The following is a 20,306-nucleotide window of genomic DNA, read 5'->3' on the forward strand; positions in this document are numbered from 1 at the left end:
GCTCGGTGGTTAAATGCCTGTGGGTTCAATCCCTGGTACCAGAATAAAATACCATGTAGATAATATTTAGTTTAGTCAGTCTTTCCACTAGTACTTTGTCAGACAAAGGGTCTAAATATTGTGAGAAGGAGATAACTGAAAGTAAGTCAAGGTCTTTGACTGTCAGGGACATTCTTTGCAACAATTTTCCCTGGAGTATAGCCCCAAGTTCTGTTTGCATCATAACCCTCTAAGATGCTTATCAAAATTAGTTTTCTTAGAATTACCTCACAGCTGTTGAATTGAATGCATGCAGGAAAAGGGCTAAAAATCTTTAACTTTTTTTATGCCTTTTATTGTATGTATGTATTTACATTAGGTACTGAGAATTGAACCCAGTGCCTCACACATGCTAGGCAAGTGCTCTACCACTGAGCAACAACCCCAGCCCCAGAATCTTTAACTTTTAAAAGCTTTCAAAGAATCTTTTTCTTCCTTTGTATTCCCAGGGTGATGATTATACCAACAAAAAGTTGGAAACTGTTTATGTTCAGTCTTGTAGATTAGAAAAGAAATACATTTAACTTACTAAAATACAAAGAAAATGATATGTGGTGTTGGTTTTACCAGCATTGTTCTTTTATGATAGTAATTGATTAACAGGATATATAATTTCTGGAAGCCATCTAGTGTTTATGAATAAAATCATGGAGCACAGTATTAATTTTATTAGGTCTGGCAAAAATTCTGTACAGTTTATATAGTGAGAGGATTTGTTTTTACTACTATTCTAAATGTAAGGTAGGATTTTCTGTGTGTTTTGTTGTGGTTTTTTTTTTAGGTAGTGTAATTTTTAATATATACTTGTTTACTTAAAAAATGTTTGTAGGCAGCTGGGGTTATAGTTCAATGTAAGATGCTTACTTAGCATGCATGAAACCCAGGGTTCAATCACAATACCTTAAAGTTTATAGCAAAAAATTTTACTTGAATTTTACAAGTGATATCAAACTGCATTTGAATTAATTTAAGGGTTTAATAAAGATAAGGCATAAGTTTTGGTCTTTTTTTTTCTCCTTTTCCTGTGTCATTGTAGCCATTAATAGGCCAGATATCACAGACACAGAAATGGAAACTGTTATGGACACTATTGTTGACAGCCTCTTTTGCTTTTTTGTTACATTGGGTAAGTTTTCAAATCTTTCTGGCTATTTCTTCAATGTAAATGAATTGTTTAACAACTCGTTTTAGTCAACAGTACCATTCTATGATCCTTTTATCCTATCTGAATCTCTAGAGGCTCTCCAGTTAGGGTACATTATATAAAAACATAATTCTTCTGATAACTTAATATTGTTAAGCCTCTTGAATTGGTATTCAGCAGATGTTTTGAGTTGTCACCTTAGATAGCATGGTAATTGTGACTTTTTAATATATTATTTAAATTGTTGGTGGTAACTTCACAAATGTACCTGCTAATTTTCTTTTCATATTTTATTACAAAAAATTTCAAACATACTTTTTTTTTACTTTAATAGAATTTCACTAAAAGAAATTTTAAAAACTGTAATGCAGGGAAATAAAATAGACCTAGATACAAGTAAATGGAAACTACAAAATTTTGTGATATGCTATTGAAGACATATATAGTGAAAATTAATGTAAATATGTTAAAAAAAGATGCAGATACAGGAAAAAATTATCCACAAGGTATTTGCTAAGTATTTATAATCCTATCTTTTTTAAAAATTATTCTAATCAGTAATACACAAAAGCAAAATGCTCTTCAGTTCATTGTACACAAATGGAGCATAATTTTTGACGTCTCTGATTGTACCAAAGTGGGGTCACACCATTTGTGCAATCATACATGTATCTAGGGTAATGATGTCCGTCTCGTTTCACCGTCTTTCCTACTTCCATGCCCCCTCCCCAACTCAAACATACTTCTAAGAGAAATGTGCTTGATAACTATTAAGGGAAATGCCAAAGCCTCTAGAAAACACTAAATTTGCTTGTAATACTAATCCACCTATGTTCTAAAATTTTTAAACATTTATTTGGATCATCTAAAATTACTGTTAAGCTTCATTATGTTTAAAAAACTCTATGCTTTATTGTTAATAGATCTGTTTATAACCCTGATTACAGTTTTAATTTTATAAATACTACAACAAATAAAATGATACTGACAGTATCATTTATAAAACTGAAAGTTTTACAAATGAGAAAATTAAAGAAGAGATATCATGTATAGTGTAGGATTTAGACAAATGTTTGAAAATTTGTTTGTAAAATTAGGGCTCCCTCCTTTAACTTCAAGCTCTGAACTCAGATCTTTGATTTCTCACCTCAATAATCTCCTGTTTTCTGCTTAGTCTTTTTCCTGTGTGCCATGTAAAGTACCCTCAGGACAAAAGCTGGCCAAACATGTATTGCATCTCAAGTTATTCACTTCTTTGAAGAGTTTAATTTCTATCCACTTTCTCTCTGAGCTCTCAATGCCCTCAAATGAGTTGAGTTTTTTTGTTGTTGTTTTTTAAAGACAATACGTATGTATAACTAGTCATTAAATAGATAATTATCTTTCTATTTTGCCAGCCTGTACTATCTCCAAATTTCTGCCTATTGCTAGGGTTATTGTGGGAATAAAGCTTATTTTTGTTTGGTGATGCTTATTTTTGCTTGGTGATAACTATGTTTTCAAAGTAAGGGTAGATTAGAAAAGAGATGTATTAAGGCCACTGACATGTTAGATAATAAAGGCCACCTTTATTATATATGGAGTGCCCAAAAGTGACTTTTCTCCTTCAAAGGAGAAATTGAAATTACTACTGCTCTGACCTAGAAGAATATTAATACTCAATTAAGGTGTGGGGGTATAATTTTTCAGAACAGTATCTATAATATTTTTGTTTTTCATACATGTGCATACATACACAGGCTTACTAGATTATATGTAGAAAACAACCTAAAGGAGTTTATTTCAAGTTCTTAATGATGACTGTTTGGGGTGGTGGCTAAAATTAAGAGAGTTAAACTTTCCATATTTATAATATAATTTAAACCTATATAACCTAGGCCATAAGAAGAAAATATCATTTTCAAAATCTTGCTAATATTCCATGTTTCTACATTAACAGTTGACAAGGTGTGTGTTCCTATAGAGTCTAAAGTGACACAGCTTCAACATGTGATCATTACAGTGTTTTCAGTTTGTTTCAGTAGATTTCCAATGCAATTTGATTTTGTCTGTTACTTTAATATTTCAGCCTTTACTAACATGTGTTGCAATAATAAAGGACAAGAGAAATTAAGAAGTCCAGTGAGTTGATTTGATAACCAACTGAGGTGGCCCAATTTTAAGAATATTACACATGAAGAATATATTTTCTATTATCTTTTAAATTAGTGTTTTTTAAGAAGAAAATTCTCTGTTAAAAAAGATCCTATGTTGTTAATTGGTAAAATAAAAAATTGCAATTTCAAACTACAAAATTGGCTAAGGTCTTTTCATTCTTTTGGGTCAAATTAAACTGAAGTCTTCAAGAGTAAACGTATTCTTTGAAACTACCTGCAAGAGGTCAAAATGTTGATTTAGTCAGTCTGTTGGGGGGTGGGAGGGAATCAGTGACACTGATTAGGTTACTTAAAAAATGTTTTTTTCATGAATCCGTGTTTTCTTTATTAATGAGAAGGTTCATTTCTGAAACATTACTTTTACTCTTGAGATTATAAATCCTTTTATGTAGCCTGAAATTATATACATCTATTTATTATATATTATGTTTTTTGTTTTGTTTGGGTTTTGTTGTTTTTGTTGTTGTAGTTCTTATTTTGGCAAAGTATTTTATATATATATATATATATATATATATATATATATATATATATATATGTATATATGTATGTATTTGATGTATTTTATAAACATCCATTTTAATTGTGAGCCAAGATCATCACTAACATTTATTGTTAAAATAGGTGCTGTTCCTATCATCAGATGTTCAAGAGGAACAGCAGCAGAAATGGTGGCTGTGGTGAGTTTATGCAAATAGTACTTGAATATAGATAATACTGTGTGAATTGTTTCCCCATAAGTACCTCATGTGGTTTTGTTAATATTAAGCATTTGATTATTATAGGTTATATATTAAGTACCAGTGACATACTTTTGTTTTATTATATTTGGATTCCACAAAAGATAAAAAAGTAATCATTTTGTACTTCTATGTGACAAATTATTTACTCCAATGTACTACTCCAGCCTATTTCTTTTTTTACTAAAATGTAAATTCCTCATTCAGCTTTGTATCTCCAAACAGTATTTTACACTTATTTTTCTCCCAAATCATTTAATATTTAACTTCACTGAGCAGTATTTATTATGAAACCTGACCATTTTTAAAATAAGTGAAGTACATTTTAAAGCTATCCCATTCTCAGAGTAAAATATTCGGTATAAGTTGAACATTTCACAAATTTCCTTTAAAGATTAAGGGAAAAAAAAGATAAAGAATTTCTGAAAAGGAAAAAGGCAAGTGTTATGGTAAGATAGGAAAACACATTAACATTTTGGAAGTAGTATTATCCCAAATGAATCACTGACTAATGGAGGGCTGATTTCCTTTTTTTTTTTTTTTTTTTTTTTTTTTTTAAGAGAGAGAGAGAATTTTTTTTTTAATATTTATTTTTTACTTATCGGTGGACACAACATCTTTGTATGTGGTGCTGAGGATTGAACCCGGGCCGCACGCATGCCAGGCGAGCGCGCTACCGCTTGAGCCACATCCCCAGCCTGGCTGATTTCCTTTGTATTCTTTATTTCTTGGGCCTGTCACACCCTACACTACTCTTTCCATTCCCACCAACCCAAATGAGCATTTTCTTTGTGTAGACATCTTCCTTGGAACAACAGAGCCATGCTTAGGAAGAGAGGGTGGGTCATTATTGCAAAGTGTTTCCTGTATCGAAAGTAAAATTTGTGAAAAGTGCATATTCATGAAATAACCTGAGTCACTGTAAAAAAGACATTGATATTTTTCAAGCGAAAGTTATAATGATATTAAATAGTTAGGCTAAAATATTTAAATTTTAGAATTGCTATTTTATAAAGAAATTCTAAACTTCTTGGTTATGAGACTTAAGAATAAAGTAAATTTTCCTACATAAAGTTAAAAGAGAGTTTTGAGTTAATTTACATTTTGATTTTTCAGAAACTAGATAAGAAACTTCGAGAAAATCTAAGAGATGCCAGAAACAGTCTTTTTACGGGTGACACACTTGGAGCTGGCCAATTCAGGTATTATGTTAGTTAAATACTTACAGGACTGAAAATAAAACATGTAGAAGTTTTGTTATTTTTCTTGTATAATAGAGTACCCTTATCCTTATAGTAGGAATTTGTTTCTTTTTAATCAGGATCAGAGTTTTGACTCAGATAGTTCTTATTTATAAAAATGGAATTTTTTATTCAAACTATCTTCTTTTGATAGAAGAAATTTCTAAGAGAAGTTTTTCTGTTTTATATGACCTTGAAGTTCAGAGCCATTTCAATTATCATTAAACTGCATGGTAATTTAAAAAGTGAGAAACTTTAAATACTTATATTTGTTTCTACTTTTATTATTAAATTTCAGTTTTTACATTGGAATACTAATAGCTTATGTTTGCAAAGTATTTCTGTCATTGTTAACATTTCTAGCATGTGTTAGTAATACTAAAGTCACTGCTTAATTATTAGTGTTGTATTATAGTACATTTTGATTATTAGTAATGGAGAATGTTGAAATGTAGTAAAGAAACCTGCTCAAAACAACAAAAAATTGTTTTGTTTTGTTTTTGTGGTAGTGGCCCATGGATGCTCTATCACTAAGCTACATCTTAGCCCTTTTTCTTTTAAATTTTGGGACTAGGACTTGCTACATTGCCCAGACAAGCCTTGAACTTGCTCTTGCTTCAGTAACCAAATATCTCTAGGATTACAGGCATGCACCGCTATGTCCAGAATGCTGAGAATTACTTATAAAGAAGAGACAATATTTTTGGAAAATTAATTCTTACTCCCATTTGGGTGAACTAATGAGCTAGTGGGATGAGGAGGAGAAGTTCAGTGAAATGACTGCCTACTAGCAATACAATTTCATGATAAATGTTCATATATTTTATTTCAATTCAATTTTGATGGTTTCTATAGTCTTATATACGGGCTGCTGTAATTCATAGTTCACTCTAATATTGTGTTTCAATTGCTTGGCCATCTTTATTCCCACATTATTTTAAATTGTTCTCTGATTTAATTGCTGGTCCTAAATATTCTTCAAAATTTTTCTCATTAAGCAGAGCAGAAACATCACATTTTCACCTGATTTTTGTAACCAGAAGTAGACATTATATTATCCTTACTTAATAATTGCCTTTTCATATAGCTGGGGCGTAAGCCTTAGAAACTAACATCAAGGCACTATTTTTAAAAAAAATTTATTCATGCCACAATATATTTGTCTTGTTTCTTAATTTGTTAGATGTGTTTTATTTTATTTTAATCAGCAACTTGTTGGACTGTTGTTAAATATACTTGAATCTACCCATAAGCTGGTGATTCTCAATCAGGGCACCTTTTGTACCCCACAGACATTTTATGCAGAAACATGTCTGGTCATCACTGGAATTTAGTGACATGCAATGCTAAACTTCCTATAAGACAAACCTTCATAATGTCAGTAGTGCTGAGGTTAAGAAACCCTGCTATATACCATCCTCCCTTGCCTTCAACCTACTCTGGAGTAATCAGTAATAGCAGGAGATGAGGGTGCCACTGTGACTGCCCAGTCAGTACAGTGGGCGTAAGTCCACTGACCTGTGCCCAGAAAGGTGTAATGAGTTAGTAAAATGATCAGATTTATCTTGCAAAAGGAAATGTGTATACTTAATATACTCAGATAACAGTGACCTTTGAAACCTGGAGTGTACTTCTTTCTGATAACAGTACAACCTCTGAACAGTATCTCTAAAACTATAGACATCTGGTAACCAAATGACTTTGTGCCTCTGTTTGCTTTTAGTCTGTTCCTCTTCTAAATTGTAATATAAAGTGTGTATGCCTTGTCTGTTAAGTGAGTACTTATATAATTAGGTACCATTGTGGCTTAACTTTTTTCATTTAGTATATTATAATGGGATATGGTTTTTTGAGACTCTTTTCTAGAGTCCACTATTTTGGATTTGTATTTATAAAAAAAAAAAAAAAAAAAGTTGTAATTCATAACTTGTTAAACTGTCACACATCTGTGTAAATTTATAAGATTCTACTCTTTTTCATTTTTTTCCCTGAATCTGATAATATTTATTCCTTTTTGCCCTTTTTTGAAAAATGTGAAACTTATATCTGAGAAGACCAGCAACTTATTTTAACTACAAAAATTATTTTGTAAAAGTATTTGTACAGATTATGTCCTTGAAGAAATTTCCTTGAGTAATACAGTCTAACATTATGCATAGGTTCTAAGTAATCCAAATCATTACCATAATTGACTGAATATATTCAAAAAATATTTTAAAGCAGAGTATTATGGAGTTCAAAATCAGCATATTATTTTTATCAAAATGGCATACACTACATAAAGTATTAGAAAATTTTAGATATATACATTGCCATCAAGATTTATATAATTTTTTTTAATATATTTACAGCTTCCAAAGGCCTTTATTAGTTCTTGTTGACAGAAACATAGATTTGGCAACTCCATTACACCATACTTGGACATATCAAGCACTGGTGCATGATGTACTGGTAAGAGGCTAAATGTAGCACCCATTACTAAAATGTGATAATGTTTGAGTTGATATGGCTACAGAAACAAAGTTGTGAAGGATAAAGCTGAAAAATATGAAAAAATAAAATTAATGATGTTGATGCTAGAGAATAGTGAAGAATTAAAGTTTAAAATTCCAAATTTATGATCTTTATTATAGGATAAATTCATGGTATTGTTGACAATGACGGGAAAAAATAATAAAGGAAAATGAACAGCCATGTTTTTAGTTGTTAATTTTTCATACTCAGTAAGTTTTATCAAAATTAAAAGATGAGCTTTCCCTAAGGAAAAAAACTGTAATTTCTCTCATTTCTGTAGGAGTCAGTTAAACCTCATTTTATGCTAAAATAAATAACTTTTTAAATATGTATTACTATATGTTTTCTGAAATAATTCCCTATATCTAATTTTATGCTTAAAATTTAAAAATTATATTTATCTATATATACGTTCATCAATTAAATATTGTGTTTAGCATGTGATATACACAGATAAATAAAACACAGCCTCTATCTTCAAAGGCAGTAGAAGGAAAGAAAATATATACACATATAATTTCAAGACACTGTAATAGAATGAGAATAGTCTCCATTTGATAGAAAATCAAAAGAAGTTTAAGAATTTGAACCCAAATCATTGACTCTAGTATCAGCACTCTAGTTTACTAACTCCTAGCCCAGGCCTTTATGGATTATAGTATATAACAGTATCATTTTAAAAAGATTGCCTGGAATGCCACATAAACAGGAAATGAAAGATATGTAGTAGATGATTTGGCTTAACAGTTCATTTCTTTGAAATCTAGATATTGCTCTAAAGGGTTTGTTTCAATAAATCAGCTTTAAAATTACTGGCAGAAATTGGCTATTCTACATAATTCTTGGTCCTAGAATCCTATGCCATGACTATAGAATGCCAAAGAAACACCAACTCAGTAGAGAGGGTGGGAAGAATCAGGAGAACTACCAAATTAAACCCCAAATAAGACGTAGAAGCTGGTGGTAGTATGTAAAGTAAGAGGTTGATTAAGACTGATTCAATTTAACCTGTAATTGAGTGCCTACTCTTTAACAGACATTTTAGATCCTGATTACAGCAATAACAAAGACACAAGTATTCCTCTTTCTGGAGCTTACATTCTAGTAAGAGATAAGAAGTAAAATAAACATTTCAGAAGGCGGAAAGAGCTTGGAGGAGAATAAAGTAGATGATGGTGAATAGGATTGAAATTTTTAAATAGGGAAGATCTCTCTGAGGAAATGATATTTGAAAAAAGATCTAAAGGAGGTAAGGGCTATATGATTATACAGCTATTTAGGAAAAGAACAATCTAGGCAGAAGAGCTCCAAATACGTTTGAAAGATGGGAAGGCAGGTAGGTGGCTGCACTAAAGTAAGAAATAAGGTTAAATAGGACACAGGAGACTGTATAACACAAGACATCTTAAAGATGTTGACTTTTAATTTAACAGAGAATAGAAGCAGCCACCATTTTGAGTAAAAGTGATATCTAGTATATATTTTAAGATGGAGGCTATTGGAATTATTTAAGAAAGAAATGATGGTGGCTTTCAGCAGGATGGAGATGGTAAGATTATGATTATCTGATGACTATAAAGTATAGAATTGTCAGTGAGTTGAATGTGAAATCTAAGAGAAAGACCTCAAAGTTGACTTCAAATTTGACCTTTGCAAATGGAAAAATGTTTTTATTGGATGGAAAAGAAATGGAAGGGGGTATAAGATCTGATGGCTAAGAAGTCACCATTGCGTGCAACAGTGTTAGGGTCATTTGGTGACTTGGGTATCCCACAGTGCAGGGCAAAACAATGACCAAAGTGACTTAAAAAGAAATTGGAAGGAGAAACATTTTAAAACCTTTAAAGATTTTTTTTTCCCCTGTATAGGACAGCTGAGAAAGGCAGTGATTGCTGGATGGGAAATTTGAGTTTAGAAAAGGTTTTTAACTGAAAGACATTTGTGTACCAATGAGAATAATCAAAGAGGAACTGAATTAAAGTAAATTATATCCCATGCTTTTATAATTACGTCAAAATGAATCCTAATATTATGTACAACTAAAAAGAGCCAATAAAAAATGGTTTACAATTTTTTAAAAAAGTTAATGAAGCAGGAGATGCAAATGTACTGCAGGTGGCAGTGGTGAGTAATGTAAACCAGGATTTCTCAACCTTGGTTTTGGACCTGATCATTCTTTGTTGTGGGGGCTATCCCATACATTGTAGAATGTTTAGCATCAACCCTGGCCTCAATCCTCTATAATAGCGCCAATAGCATTCCCTAAGTTGTGAGCCAAAGTGTCTTCACACATTGCTAAACATTCCTGGGGATGGGGGGGTCCTAGAAGGAACAATTTTGTCCCTGATTGAGAACCACTATTACAGAGTTTCAAAACTAGAGTTGTTTTAGAGAAGAGAGTAAGTAAAGGATATTGGAGTAGCAAGGAAAATATCTAATCCAATCCTAAGACCAGTGATATGAGCTGCGAGTAAGAGGTTTAAAAACGAACAAAAGAAAAAGTATCTTCTCAAAAGTCTAAAAGGGCTAACTAGCTATTTGGTATTCAGTTAGAGCAAAAAAAGTACATAAGTTGGCAGGGGGTGTTCAAAATGGGAGGTTTTGTTGGTGACTGAGTGTGAGTTTCAGAAGTTATAACAAAAGAATTTTTAGAGTTGGGTGAGAATGGGAGATGAGATATGAGGGTGTCAGGGGCTAAGGAGTTAATAGGCTTAGTGAGAAAGTATTAATGGTCTCCAACCATACTGGTTTGTGGAGCTGTGACTATTGAGTAGGAGCAAGAGGTGAGGGTCCTAGTGAGAGTGTACAGATTAGAGGTCACCTCTTCACTCTTGATGGTTGTGAAATAGAAATTATCCAGATCACCGAGGTGTTTAGGAATCATTTCAAATTCCTGAACTTGAAAGGTTCCTGACACCTTCTTGACTTCCTTCATGGAGGAAGTTAAAACGTAAGATGCCGTGAGTACAGGAGATGAGACACAGGTACAAATAATTTCAGTGTAAAGAAATATGCTGAGTCTTCTGTCAGAAGAGAAAACTGGGATACGTAACTTAGGGCAGAGATTCCCAATACTGAACACTGCTAACTAATTCAGGTCCTTGATGAGGTTTCACTGTTCCAGAATGAAATGAGAATAATGAGGAGTATTAAGAGGTTTTAAATTGGCCAATATACTAACTTTTATTTCCTAATCTTTAAAATCAAAATTTTTTCTATAAATAAAAAATGATGAAAGAAGACAACAAGGGTTGTTTTTGTTTTAATCTTCACATAGTAAAAAGTTATCAGTCTTTGAAGAGTTTGGTTATAATAAATGCACAACTTACAGTGACCTAATTCTGTTCATTAATTTTAAAGCACTTTCTATATGTGAACAATAACCATGTTGTTTAAAAACCACTACTTTTTAAAGTTTCTTCAGTGCTCTTAAAATTCCTAATAATCATACCCTTTGCCTCCACAGGATGGAGTAGAAGTTCTAGATAGAAAATGTTAACTTAAATGTTGTAGTTTGCTTTATTTATCTTTGTCTAGAGGGGTTGGGGTTGTGGCTCAGCGGTAGAGCGCTCACCTAGCACAGGAGAGGCCCTGGGTTCGATCCTCAGCACCACATAATAATTAATTAATTAATTAATTATATTGTATTCGACTACAACTAAAAAATAAAGATCTTTAAAATATGTATATCTTTGTATAGAAATCTGGACCATTGATAATTATTTATATATTGGACCCCAAAATCAACATCGAAAATTTAGACATCTTTCCTCTGTGTACCAATGAAATAATCAAAGAAAGATGATTATTTTCACTTAAAATAGGAAGTACATCCTTCTGATGAAAAGCTTTGCAATGCCCCTTTCCTTAACAGGACATAAAAAGTAAAATTAACAATTAGAAAATAGTGATTTCTTTTTTACTATATGTTGGTTGTGGGAGGGGTGGATTTGATTGTTAACTGCAAAGAGTACTAATTACCCTTAGTCAGAGGGGTGGATATTTCATCTAAGTATCTTGTCTTTTCAAAGCTTGCAATTTCTTTTTATATCTTTTTGTCTTCTGCTAACTCTTGCTATTTGAAACATTAAATCAGAATTTATACTTAAATATATAGGTAGTTTAATAAAATATATATTTTTGCCACTCAATAAAACAGGAATTTGTTTCCAAATAAATATTTATTTTTAAAAGATTATCAGAAAATCAACACCCATTCTCTTAAAGATGTGTAATTGTAATGCCATAGTATAGGTTGATGCTTTGGGTCCATGGTTGATGTTCTTTTTATCTACTAATCTTTATTACTATAAAACCTCATGGGCAGCTACTGTGGTAGCTTAGTTTTAAATATTTACCTAGAAGTATTTGTGGATAGGCAGTTTATACAGAAGGGATGTAGGCTGGGTAAAAGGCCAGAAGATATCTTTGATTGCATTTATTTTTTTTAAATGGGAACATTTTATTATATCTCCATATAGCTTGGATTAAATTTTTATCTAAGTGAGAAAAGTATGTACTATTTACTTACTTTCTTTACTTATTAGTACTGGGGATTAAACCCCCAGGTGCTTATCTGCTGAGCCACATTTCCTGCCCTTTTTTTGTTGAGGGGTTGGTATTACACGGGATTGAACTCAGAGGCACTCAATCAGTGAACCACATCCCCAGCCCTATTTTGTATTTTATTTAAAGACAGGATCTCACTGAGTTGCTTAGGGCCTCACTAGGTTGTTGAGGCTGGCTTTGACCTTGGGATTCTCTTACTTCAGCCTACCAAGCTGCTGGGATTACAGGCATTTGCCACTGTGCCTGGCTCTGATGGAATTTATTTTTATCTGGGATTTTAGGCAATATTGTTTAGTCTTTTAAGTCAGGTAGATGTTGCTATCAGAAGGAACAGATTAGATTCTTCCATTCCAACCAATTCTGCTATCTTATTTGTGCATAAATGTTCAGTTGTGTTAACGTGATTAAGTACAGCACAGGATGTACTAGTTTCCCAATTTTGAAGTTGGAAATTACTTTTCCTTTTTTGCCTTGCTATTATGCAAACAGTGGAAATGTTCTTGCTATTATGTTATTTCTTAGAACTCTTAACATCTTTTATTCCTTTATTATTTTGTGTTTTAAGTATTCGGTCAATACTTATGTAATAATATGCTCTCCTATTTTTAGAGCAATAATTTTACTAACTAGTTACTTCTATGTTGAATGAACTGTGTCATCACCATGGAAATTATACTTCAATTTCCTACTAGAAATTCTTAGTATAACTTAACCATTTAAAGATGTTTCCCTTTTGTATCTTTTGTTTCCTTACATATTTTTTTAAAAGCTGGGCTTATTTGTAGATGTACTGTAATATCCATTTATTTTTCATATTGTTTAAAGTGTTTTCCCACAGTTATGCTATTTTTACGTTCTTCCTATATTGGTTAATTTGCTGTGCAAATTAAAGATTGGACAGTGGGATGGGAAACTGAGAGGAATTTTAAAAGATCACTGATGTTCTTGACCTGTGATAACATGAAAAATCTATAGGAAAGACAATAATAACAGGTTGAAATATAACATGATATACTCTTTTTTTGTCATCCCAACCATTTTTTGCAACTCTCTAGTCTTTAAAAGCCAATTTATACCACCTAAGGCTACCCAGATTCTACCCTGCAAGGATTTCTAGTGAAGGAATCTGATTCCAAGTAGTGTTGCTCTTTCTAATAAAGCAGCCCTCTAAAATCACTCTACCTAGGTTTTAATGTTGTTTTTCCCACATATTTCTGCATAACCTGGGAAATAAATTTCTTCCTCTATGCTTTAGGTTTTTTTTTCATTTTTGAAATGGAAATTTTATTCTTTCTGAGGGATATTGTGAGGATCAGATAACTTATACAAAGTGCTGAGAATAGTGCCTTGCACATAAAAGGTACCTGATCTTTAGAGATTTTTCTCTTTAATGGATTTCACACATATATGCAAAGGCTGCCTCATTGTTCTTATAATTTATTTGATAGAAAATAGATGTGTTACTTCACTGTGGCAGTTAGACATCTTCATATTTCATTCTTTTTTATGTCAAAGGGGAAAGCTTGGAGGAAATAAGCTGTTGTAAAAGATTTGAGAAAGTTTCAGAGTATACTCAAAGTATCTAGAGTCAGTATTGAACCTTATTTTATTAGAGGAGATTAAATTGTATTCAATATATTTAAGTTGCCAAGACTTAGAATAATCATTAATATATATAATACCTTAGAACTAAGATAATTATATCACATTTCTCCACATAGTTTCTTTATTGCGTATTATTCTTTTACTCACTTGTTTATAGCCATGTTTTATCTCTTTAACTCACATTCTTGAATAGAGTTGACCCATAAAATACTGCAGGAAGGGAATGAAGAAGGGGATGAAGGAATAGAGAATATAATTACTTTTATTTTTGTCTACTTTATGTTTGTTTTTTGAGAAAGGGGGAAAAAATCAAGCCACACATTAAGTGAAATTAGTCCCAAGCAGAAAACCTTACCAACGACTGATCTGACTGACTGTTAGAATATATGTGAAAGGGAATGCTATTATTATTTTTTTAATATTTATATTTTTTTAGTTGTATTGGACATAATACCTTTTTTATTTATTTATTTTTATGTGGTGCTGAGGATCGAACCCAGGGCCTTGCATGTGCTAGGCGAGTGCTCTACTGCTACTGCTAAGCCACAACCCTAGCCCGGAATGCTATTATTTTGTTATTATTATTATTATTATTATAGATTCTACCTTAATTTTTAAATTTAATCAGTCAAGAAACATCAGAATACTAAGATTCTACAAGAGTTTTAAAGTTATTGTTAAGAAGGTTTTTTACTGGAAACAACCAAGCATCAAGAGGCCTGTTCAAGTAAATTGATAGAGCCAATCATTGGACTAATTTGTGTAGTCATGGTAAAGATAAAATAGCTATACCTACAGAGCTCTAAAATATATTAAATGGGGAAAAAAGGGGCAAATTATATATGTATGTTATAATCCCATTTTAAAGTAAACCTAAGAGCTATCCAAATGCATAAATATTTTTAGAAGGATACATAGAACCTTAACATGATTTTTCTCTTTATATTTGAAATTTTAATCACATGCATCTACTACTTCCATTAAAATTCATAATGAAAAGTGCATTTGAATATAACAAAAGTTTGGAAGGATGTCTTTTAAATCAGATCTGTATTTTATCCTTGTAAGTATTAGCAAGGGCAGCAAGAATCTATGTTTTATTTTCCTTGTTGTGGGAAATGTTATGGCTGTTAAACTCAGAAAATAGTTATTTAATACAGTATTACTTTTCCCTAGGATTTCCACTTAAACAGAGTGAATTTGGAAGAATCTACAGGAGTGGAAAACTCTCCAGCTGGTGCTAGACCAAAGAGAAAAAACAAGAAATCTTATGATTTAACTCCAGTTGATAAATTTTGGCAGAAACATAAAGGAAGGTAAATAAGAGAAATATCAATAAGTAAAAGATTTACCACTTAAAGAGAAATTAAGATGTCATCTAGCCAGTTGAATTTGAGAAAAATATCCAAAGGGTCATAATGGTTCATTCACATAATGAGCAGAAGCTATAATTAATATCCTTGATTCTTCCCCATTCCTGTTTTTTGTTAGCTATTGTTTTGTAGGGACTACTTCTCTTTTCACTAAGCTTATCCCATATGATTTTGAACATTCCTCAGATTAATAGAAGAAAGCTATTTGTCAACAATTATGTAAATATATTATTTGTTATTTTTAGTTTTTAATATATCTATGTAAATATAGATCTATCTACAACTCAGTATAGCTATTCTTTTGGGCCTTGTTTTATATTTACATTTGAAGAGATGTAGATGTGGTTCAACATGCAGTGGCTCTGTGTGTGTGTGTGTTTAAATATTTACAGCTTTGTAAAAAACAACTACAAGTTTGGTGTGGTGGCACACACCTGTAATCCCAGCAGATTGGGAGGCTGAGGCAGGAAGATCATGAGTTCAAAGCCAGCCTCAACAAAAGCAAAGGCACTAAGCAACTAATCAAGACCCTGTCTCTAAATAAAATACAAAATAGGGCTGAGGATGTGGCTCAGTGGTCAAGTGCCCATGAATTTAATCCACAGTACCAAAAAAAAATTAAAATTAAAAACTAAAAAAGAAGAAAGCCTGGGCATGTGGCTCAGAGGTTAAGCACCCCTAGGTTCAATTCCTAGTATCCAAAAAAACACAACTGGAAAATCATATTGCTATAATAGAAATCTTCAGAGAAAAGAAATTGTCTTTCTGGCTATGGCAGTTTTAGGTGTTTTACTTTAAATAATTTCTTTCCTTTGAAATTTCATAGTTTAAGAGTTCAGAAACTTAAGAAGTTAGCCTTTATTTCTTTGTTTTGCATATAAAGCTGAGTTGTTGCTTTTTGGTGATTAGTCAAAGAGACCAAATCCCATATCCTCATCCAACTCCTCCGACTCTTCCTTGGCTTCAACCTTGGCTGGGGCCGCAGCAGCAGCAGGAGCAGCAGTAGTAGCAGCAGCCACTGAGGCAGCAGCCACAAATGCAGATGGATCAGCCAAGAAGGTCTTGACCTTCTCAGCAAGTGGGAAGGTGTACTCAGTCTCCACAGACAAAGCCAGGACCCTCTTGTACCCATTGATGATAGAATGGGGTACTAATGCAACAGTTGGATAACCAATCTGCAGACAAACACTAGCAACATTGCGGACACCTTCCAGGAAGCGAAAATGCAGAGTCTCCTCTGTGATGTCAAGCACTTCAGGGTTGTAGATGCTGCCATTGTCAAATACTTGCTGAATGATCAGCCCAAAGGAGAAGGGGGATATGTTCAGCATGTTCAGCAGAGTAGCTTCGCTGGCTCCCACTTTGTCTCCAGTCTTTATCAGCTGCACATCACTCAGGATTTCAATGGTGCCCCTAGAGATTTTAGTGGTAATGCCCAAAGCCTGGAAGAAGGAAGTCTTCTCGGGCCCCAGACCAGTGTTCTGGGCTGGTACGGTGACTTCACATGGTGCAATGGCACCAGCACGGGCAGCAGCTGGAACCTTATTGGCCAGCAGCATGTCCCTGATCTCAGTGAGGTCCTCCTTGGTGAACACAAAGCCCACATTCCCCCTGATATGAGGCAATAATTTCTCTAGAAAATTGTTTTCCAGATGCCCTCGAATGGCCTTGTGCATCATAGTGTTTTTGCCCATCAGCACCACAGCCTTCCTCCGGAGGGACATTCGGATCTGCTGCATCTGCTTGGAGCCCACATTGTCTGCTCCACAATGAAGCACTTTGGATAGTCATCCAAAAGTTGGATGATCTTAAGGAAGTAGTTGGACTTCAAGGTCGCCCTGTCTTCCCTGGGCATCACAACGGTGCGTCAGGGATTGCCACGCAGGGTTTAAAGACGATGTCACTCTCACGAGGACGCCTGGCAAGAAAAGGCTGAAATTTTATAGTTTATATTCCTTCAAGAATGCTAAAGTACAAAGCATTACATTTCATTAGAGAGGCATTTTTTTGTGGAGGATACAAAATATTTTGAAGTTGACATTTCCTAATAGAGAAGCACTTAAGAGAAAAGATCCCTTAATTCAAATAGGGAGATTTTGAATATTTTTTACATTATATGTTTAGGAACAAATTAAAAGATGATTTGAATAGTAGGAACTTTATGTTTTCAAGTAACAATACCCCTTTTGCCCTGAAAATTGTACTGCAATACAAATGTGAACACAAAGACACTGGGAGATGGCATAGAATTAAATATATGACAACCTCTCTGAGCTTTATTTTCTTATCAGTAAAATAGAGAGATGATAATTCTACCTTTTGCTCCAATATCTCAGAAGATTTTTAAGAAGATTGAGATAGTGAATATAAAGAAATTGGTAAAGTCTAGGGTAGAACTCAGTTCTGACAGATCCCAAAGTGCCTCGTCTTAACTATTAATGATAACCACCCAACAAACTGGTTATGATTAAATAAAATAACAGAGATAAGTACTTGACAGAGCATTTGATACACAGTAAGCACTCAATAAATGTAAGCAGCTACTATTCTTCATTATCTCTGAGATCTGAAAATATGAGAGATTTTGAGGATCATGGATTTCACCCAGTACATTTTACAAATGAGAAAGGGTGAGAGCTTTCCTAAAAGTAGTTTTCATTATAATTAGATCAAAAACTTCTGACTCTACACTAGAGTGCCAAGGCCTTAATGCTGTTTTTGCCAACAAAGACCACTGGAGCTGGGTAAGGGCCTATGGTTGTCAGGTAAAATTGGACTATGTTCTGAATCTTTTCCAGACTCATCTTTTCTGCCAGTCTACATTGGACGAAATGTACTGATCATTAGTGAGATATTTCAGTTGTCAGGGTTAAGGAAGGGAGGCAAGGTTTTTATTTCATTGCTAATAAGATATAACCTTTTCTTAAAGGAGAAAAGGCTCTTGCCTTCCTTAAAGCTATAGATGAAAAATACTCATTTTAAGAATCATTTTATCCTCAACATATGTTTTGAAGTCTATGTAAATTATTGCTGAACATCACTTCCCTGGAGGACAATAACAGGCTTTGGGTCCACCAAAACTATGATTCAAGTACTATTTTTACCATTAAGGATGTTAAAAGTACTGAGTTACAAAGGTGTTTATTTTTGTTCTAATAGTGTATAAGTGAAGGGAAAATGCAATCTCACTATTGAAAAGAATAGAAGTAAATTTTATATTTGTTTAGATTTATAAGTATTATGATATACATTTTATAGTACAAGGCTTTCTACAGTGGTGTTATACCACTGAACTAATTACATTCCCCAGCCCTTCTTTGTTTTGTGTTTTTCTTTATTCTGAGGCAGGGTTTGTTTCTCTAAGTCTCCCAGTCTGACCTCTAAATTTTCTATCATCCTACTCAGTCTCTCAAGTCCCTGAGATTATAGGTTATGCACCTAAGTGCCCCATTTATCATAAAGATTACATATATAGTTTTATTTGTGTTGAACATTCTCTGCCCGTGTTATATATAAAATATATTCAAATACATATGAGTCCATTTAAAATAATAATAAATATTCATTGTATATATTTCAGAATCCACACAAAAATCAGTCTTTCAGTGTCATAGTTTCTCTTGTACATATTGTTTTAGTCCATTCCCAGAAGTTGCAGAATCCGTTCAGCAAGAACTAGAATATTATAGAGCACAAGAAGATGAGGTCAAACGTCTTAAAAGCATTATGGTAAGATCTTCTTTGCTTTCTAAGTATTATAGGGAAGAGGAAGGACATCTAAAAGGATAAAGAGGTTTGCTTTTTTTTTCTCTAAAGTTCAAGGCAATTTATTGCTTTAATAACAGGAAATTATTTTCAACTTATTTAAGCAGTTTTTTTCAAAAAGAAACCTAATATTGAGATCAAAATTTGTTTTAAAAGGAGCTGGGGATATAGTTCAGTTGGTAGAGTGCTAGTTGTTTAAAGAATAATATGAAGTTATGATATGAAAAAAATATATAATGTGACTTTAGAGACATATCTTTCAGTATTCCTCAATCTACCATACTTCAATCCAGCTTCAAATTTCAACCATACTCTTTATACTGTGTGTACTGTGTGATTGCTGGCAAGTCTCTATAGACTTGCTTTCTTGCTGATCCATAATTTACTTCTCTGGACATGCTTCCTTGCTGACCATAAATTTACTTAGTCAACCATTTATTAAACTGGTGGTAACTAGAAATTTTCTGTGACTGTCAGAAACACATGTGCTTCTGTGTTATCCTAGAAGAGAAGAATAGTTATCCTAGGTAACCTAAATTTTATTGTTTGTCAGTAATCTTAGGAATGTGTTGATTTTTATGCTTGAGCCTGGAGATTTTGAATAGTTTTACTAAAAAAATTTTTTTTTTCCCTTCTCAGGGACTAGAAGGGGAAGATGAAGGAGCCATAAGTATGCTTTCTGACAATACTGCTAAGCTAACATCAGCGGTTAGGTATGCAGTATATCCTCTTCAGTGTCTTTCTGTTATTAAATTTATTTGGGAGGTTATAAATGATTAATATTTTTAATAACAGGAAATAGTAGGTGAAAGCAAATACACCTGTAAGCTAAAAGAACTAAATTATGTTTTTAACATGTTTAAGCTGATTTCAGTTCCAACTTAGAGCAAAACATTTGCTTCTTTCACCAATTAGAAATATGAGATGGGGATAATTTTACTAAGAAAACAGTATTAACGAGAAAGTAGGGCAAATTGTTGTTAATTTTACTGTTGTAGCCAGTTTTCTTAATTGAAGGTTCAGGAATTTTTATTACTTTAAATGCCGTCAAGAAGAAGAGGATTTTATGTTTTAGAAATATAGGTAAAAGTGTGTTTCCATTAATTTTAGTCAAAACTTTAGAAGCAGAAAGTGAAATGGTAGAAATAATGATATTTGGG

At 32.8% G+C, this 20,306-nt stretch overlaps 1 protein-coding gene and 1 pseudogene across 2 annotated transcripts in view; one reads left to right on the top strand and one right to left on the bottom strand.

Moving 5' to 3' along the window:
* Scfd1 (sec1 family domain containing 1) overlaps positions 1 to 20,306 on the top strand; it is a 90,454-nt gene that overhangs the window by 18,149 nt on the left and 51,999 nt on the right. For both annotated transcript variants that reach the window (XM_076850132.1, XM_076850133.1), the window contains 7 exons: positions 1,076 to 1,165; positions 3,964 to 4,019; positions 5,196 to 5,281; positions 7,672 to 7,771; positions 15,185 to 15,324; positions 19,020 to 19,110; positions 19,786 to 19,859. In XM_076850132.1, coding sequence (XP_076706247.1) covers positions 1,076 to 1,165; positions 3,964 to 4,019; positions 5,196 to 5,281; positions 7,672 to 7,771; positions 15,185 to 15,324; positions 19,020 to 19,110; positions 19,786 to 19,859 — 637 coding nt within the window. The remainder of the gene's footprint in view (positions 1 to 1,075; positions 1,166 to 3,963; positions 4,020 to 5,195; positions 5,282 to 7,671; positions 7,772 to 15,184; positions 15,325 to 19,019; positions 19,111 to 19,785; positions 19,860 to 20,306) is intronic.
* LOC143395179 (large ribosomal subunit protein uL10 pseudogene) lies at positions 16,247 to 17,299 on the bottom strand (annotated as a pseudogene).

This window comes from Callospermophilus lateralis, chromosome 3 (genome assembly GCF_048772815.1).
Source record: "Callospermophilus lateralis isolate mCalLat2 chromosome 3, mCalLat2.hap1, whole genome shotgun sequence".
Lineage (NCBI taxonomy): Eukaryota > Metazoa > Chordata > Mammalia > Rodentia > Sciuridae > Callospermophilus > Callospermophilus lateralis.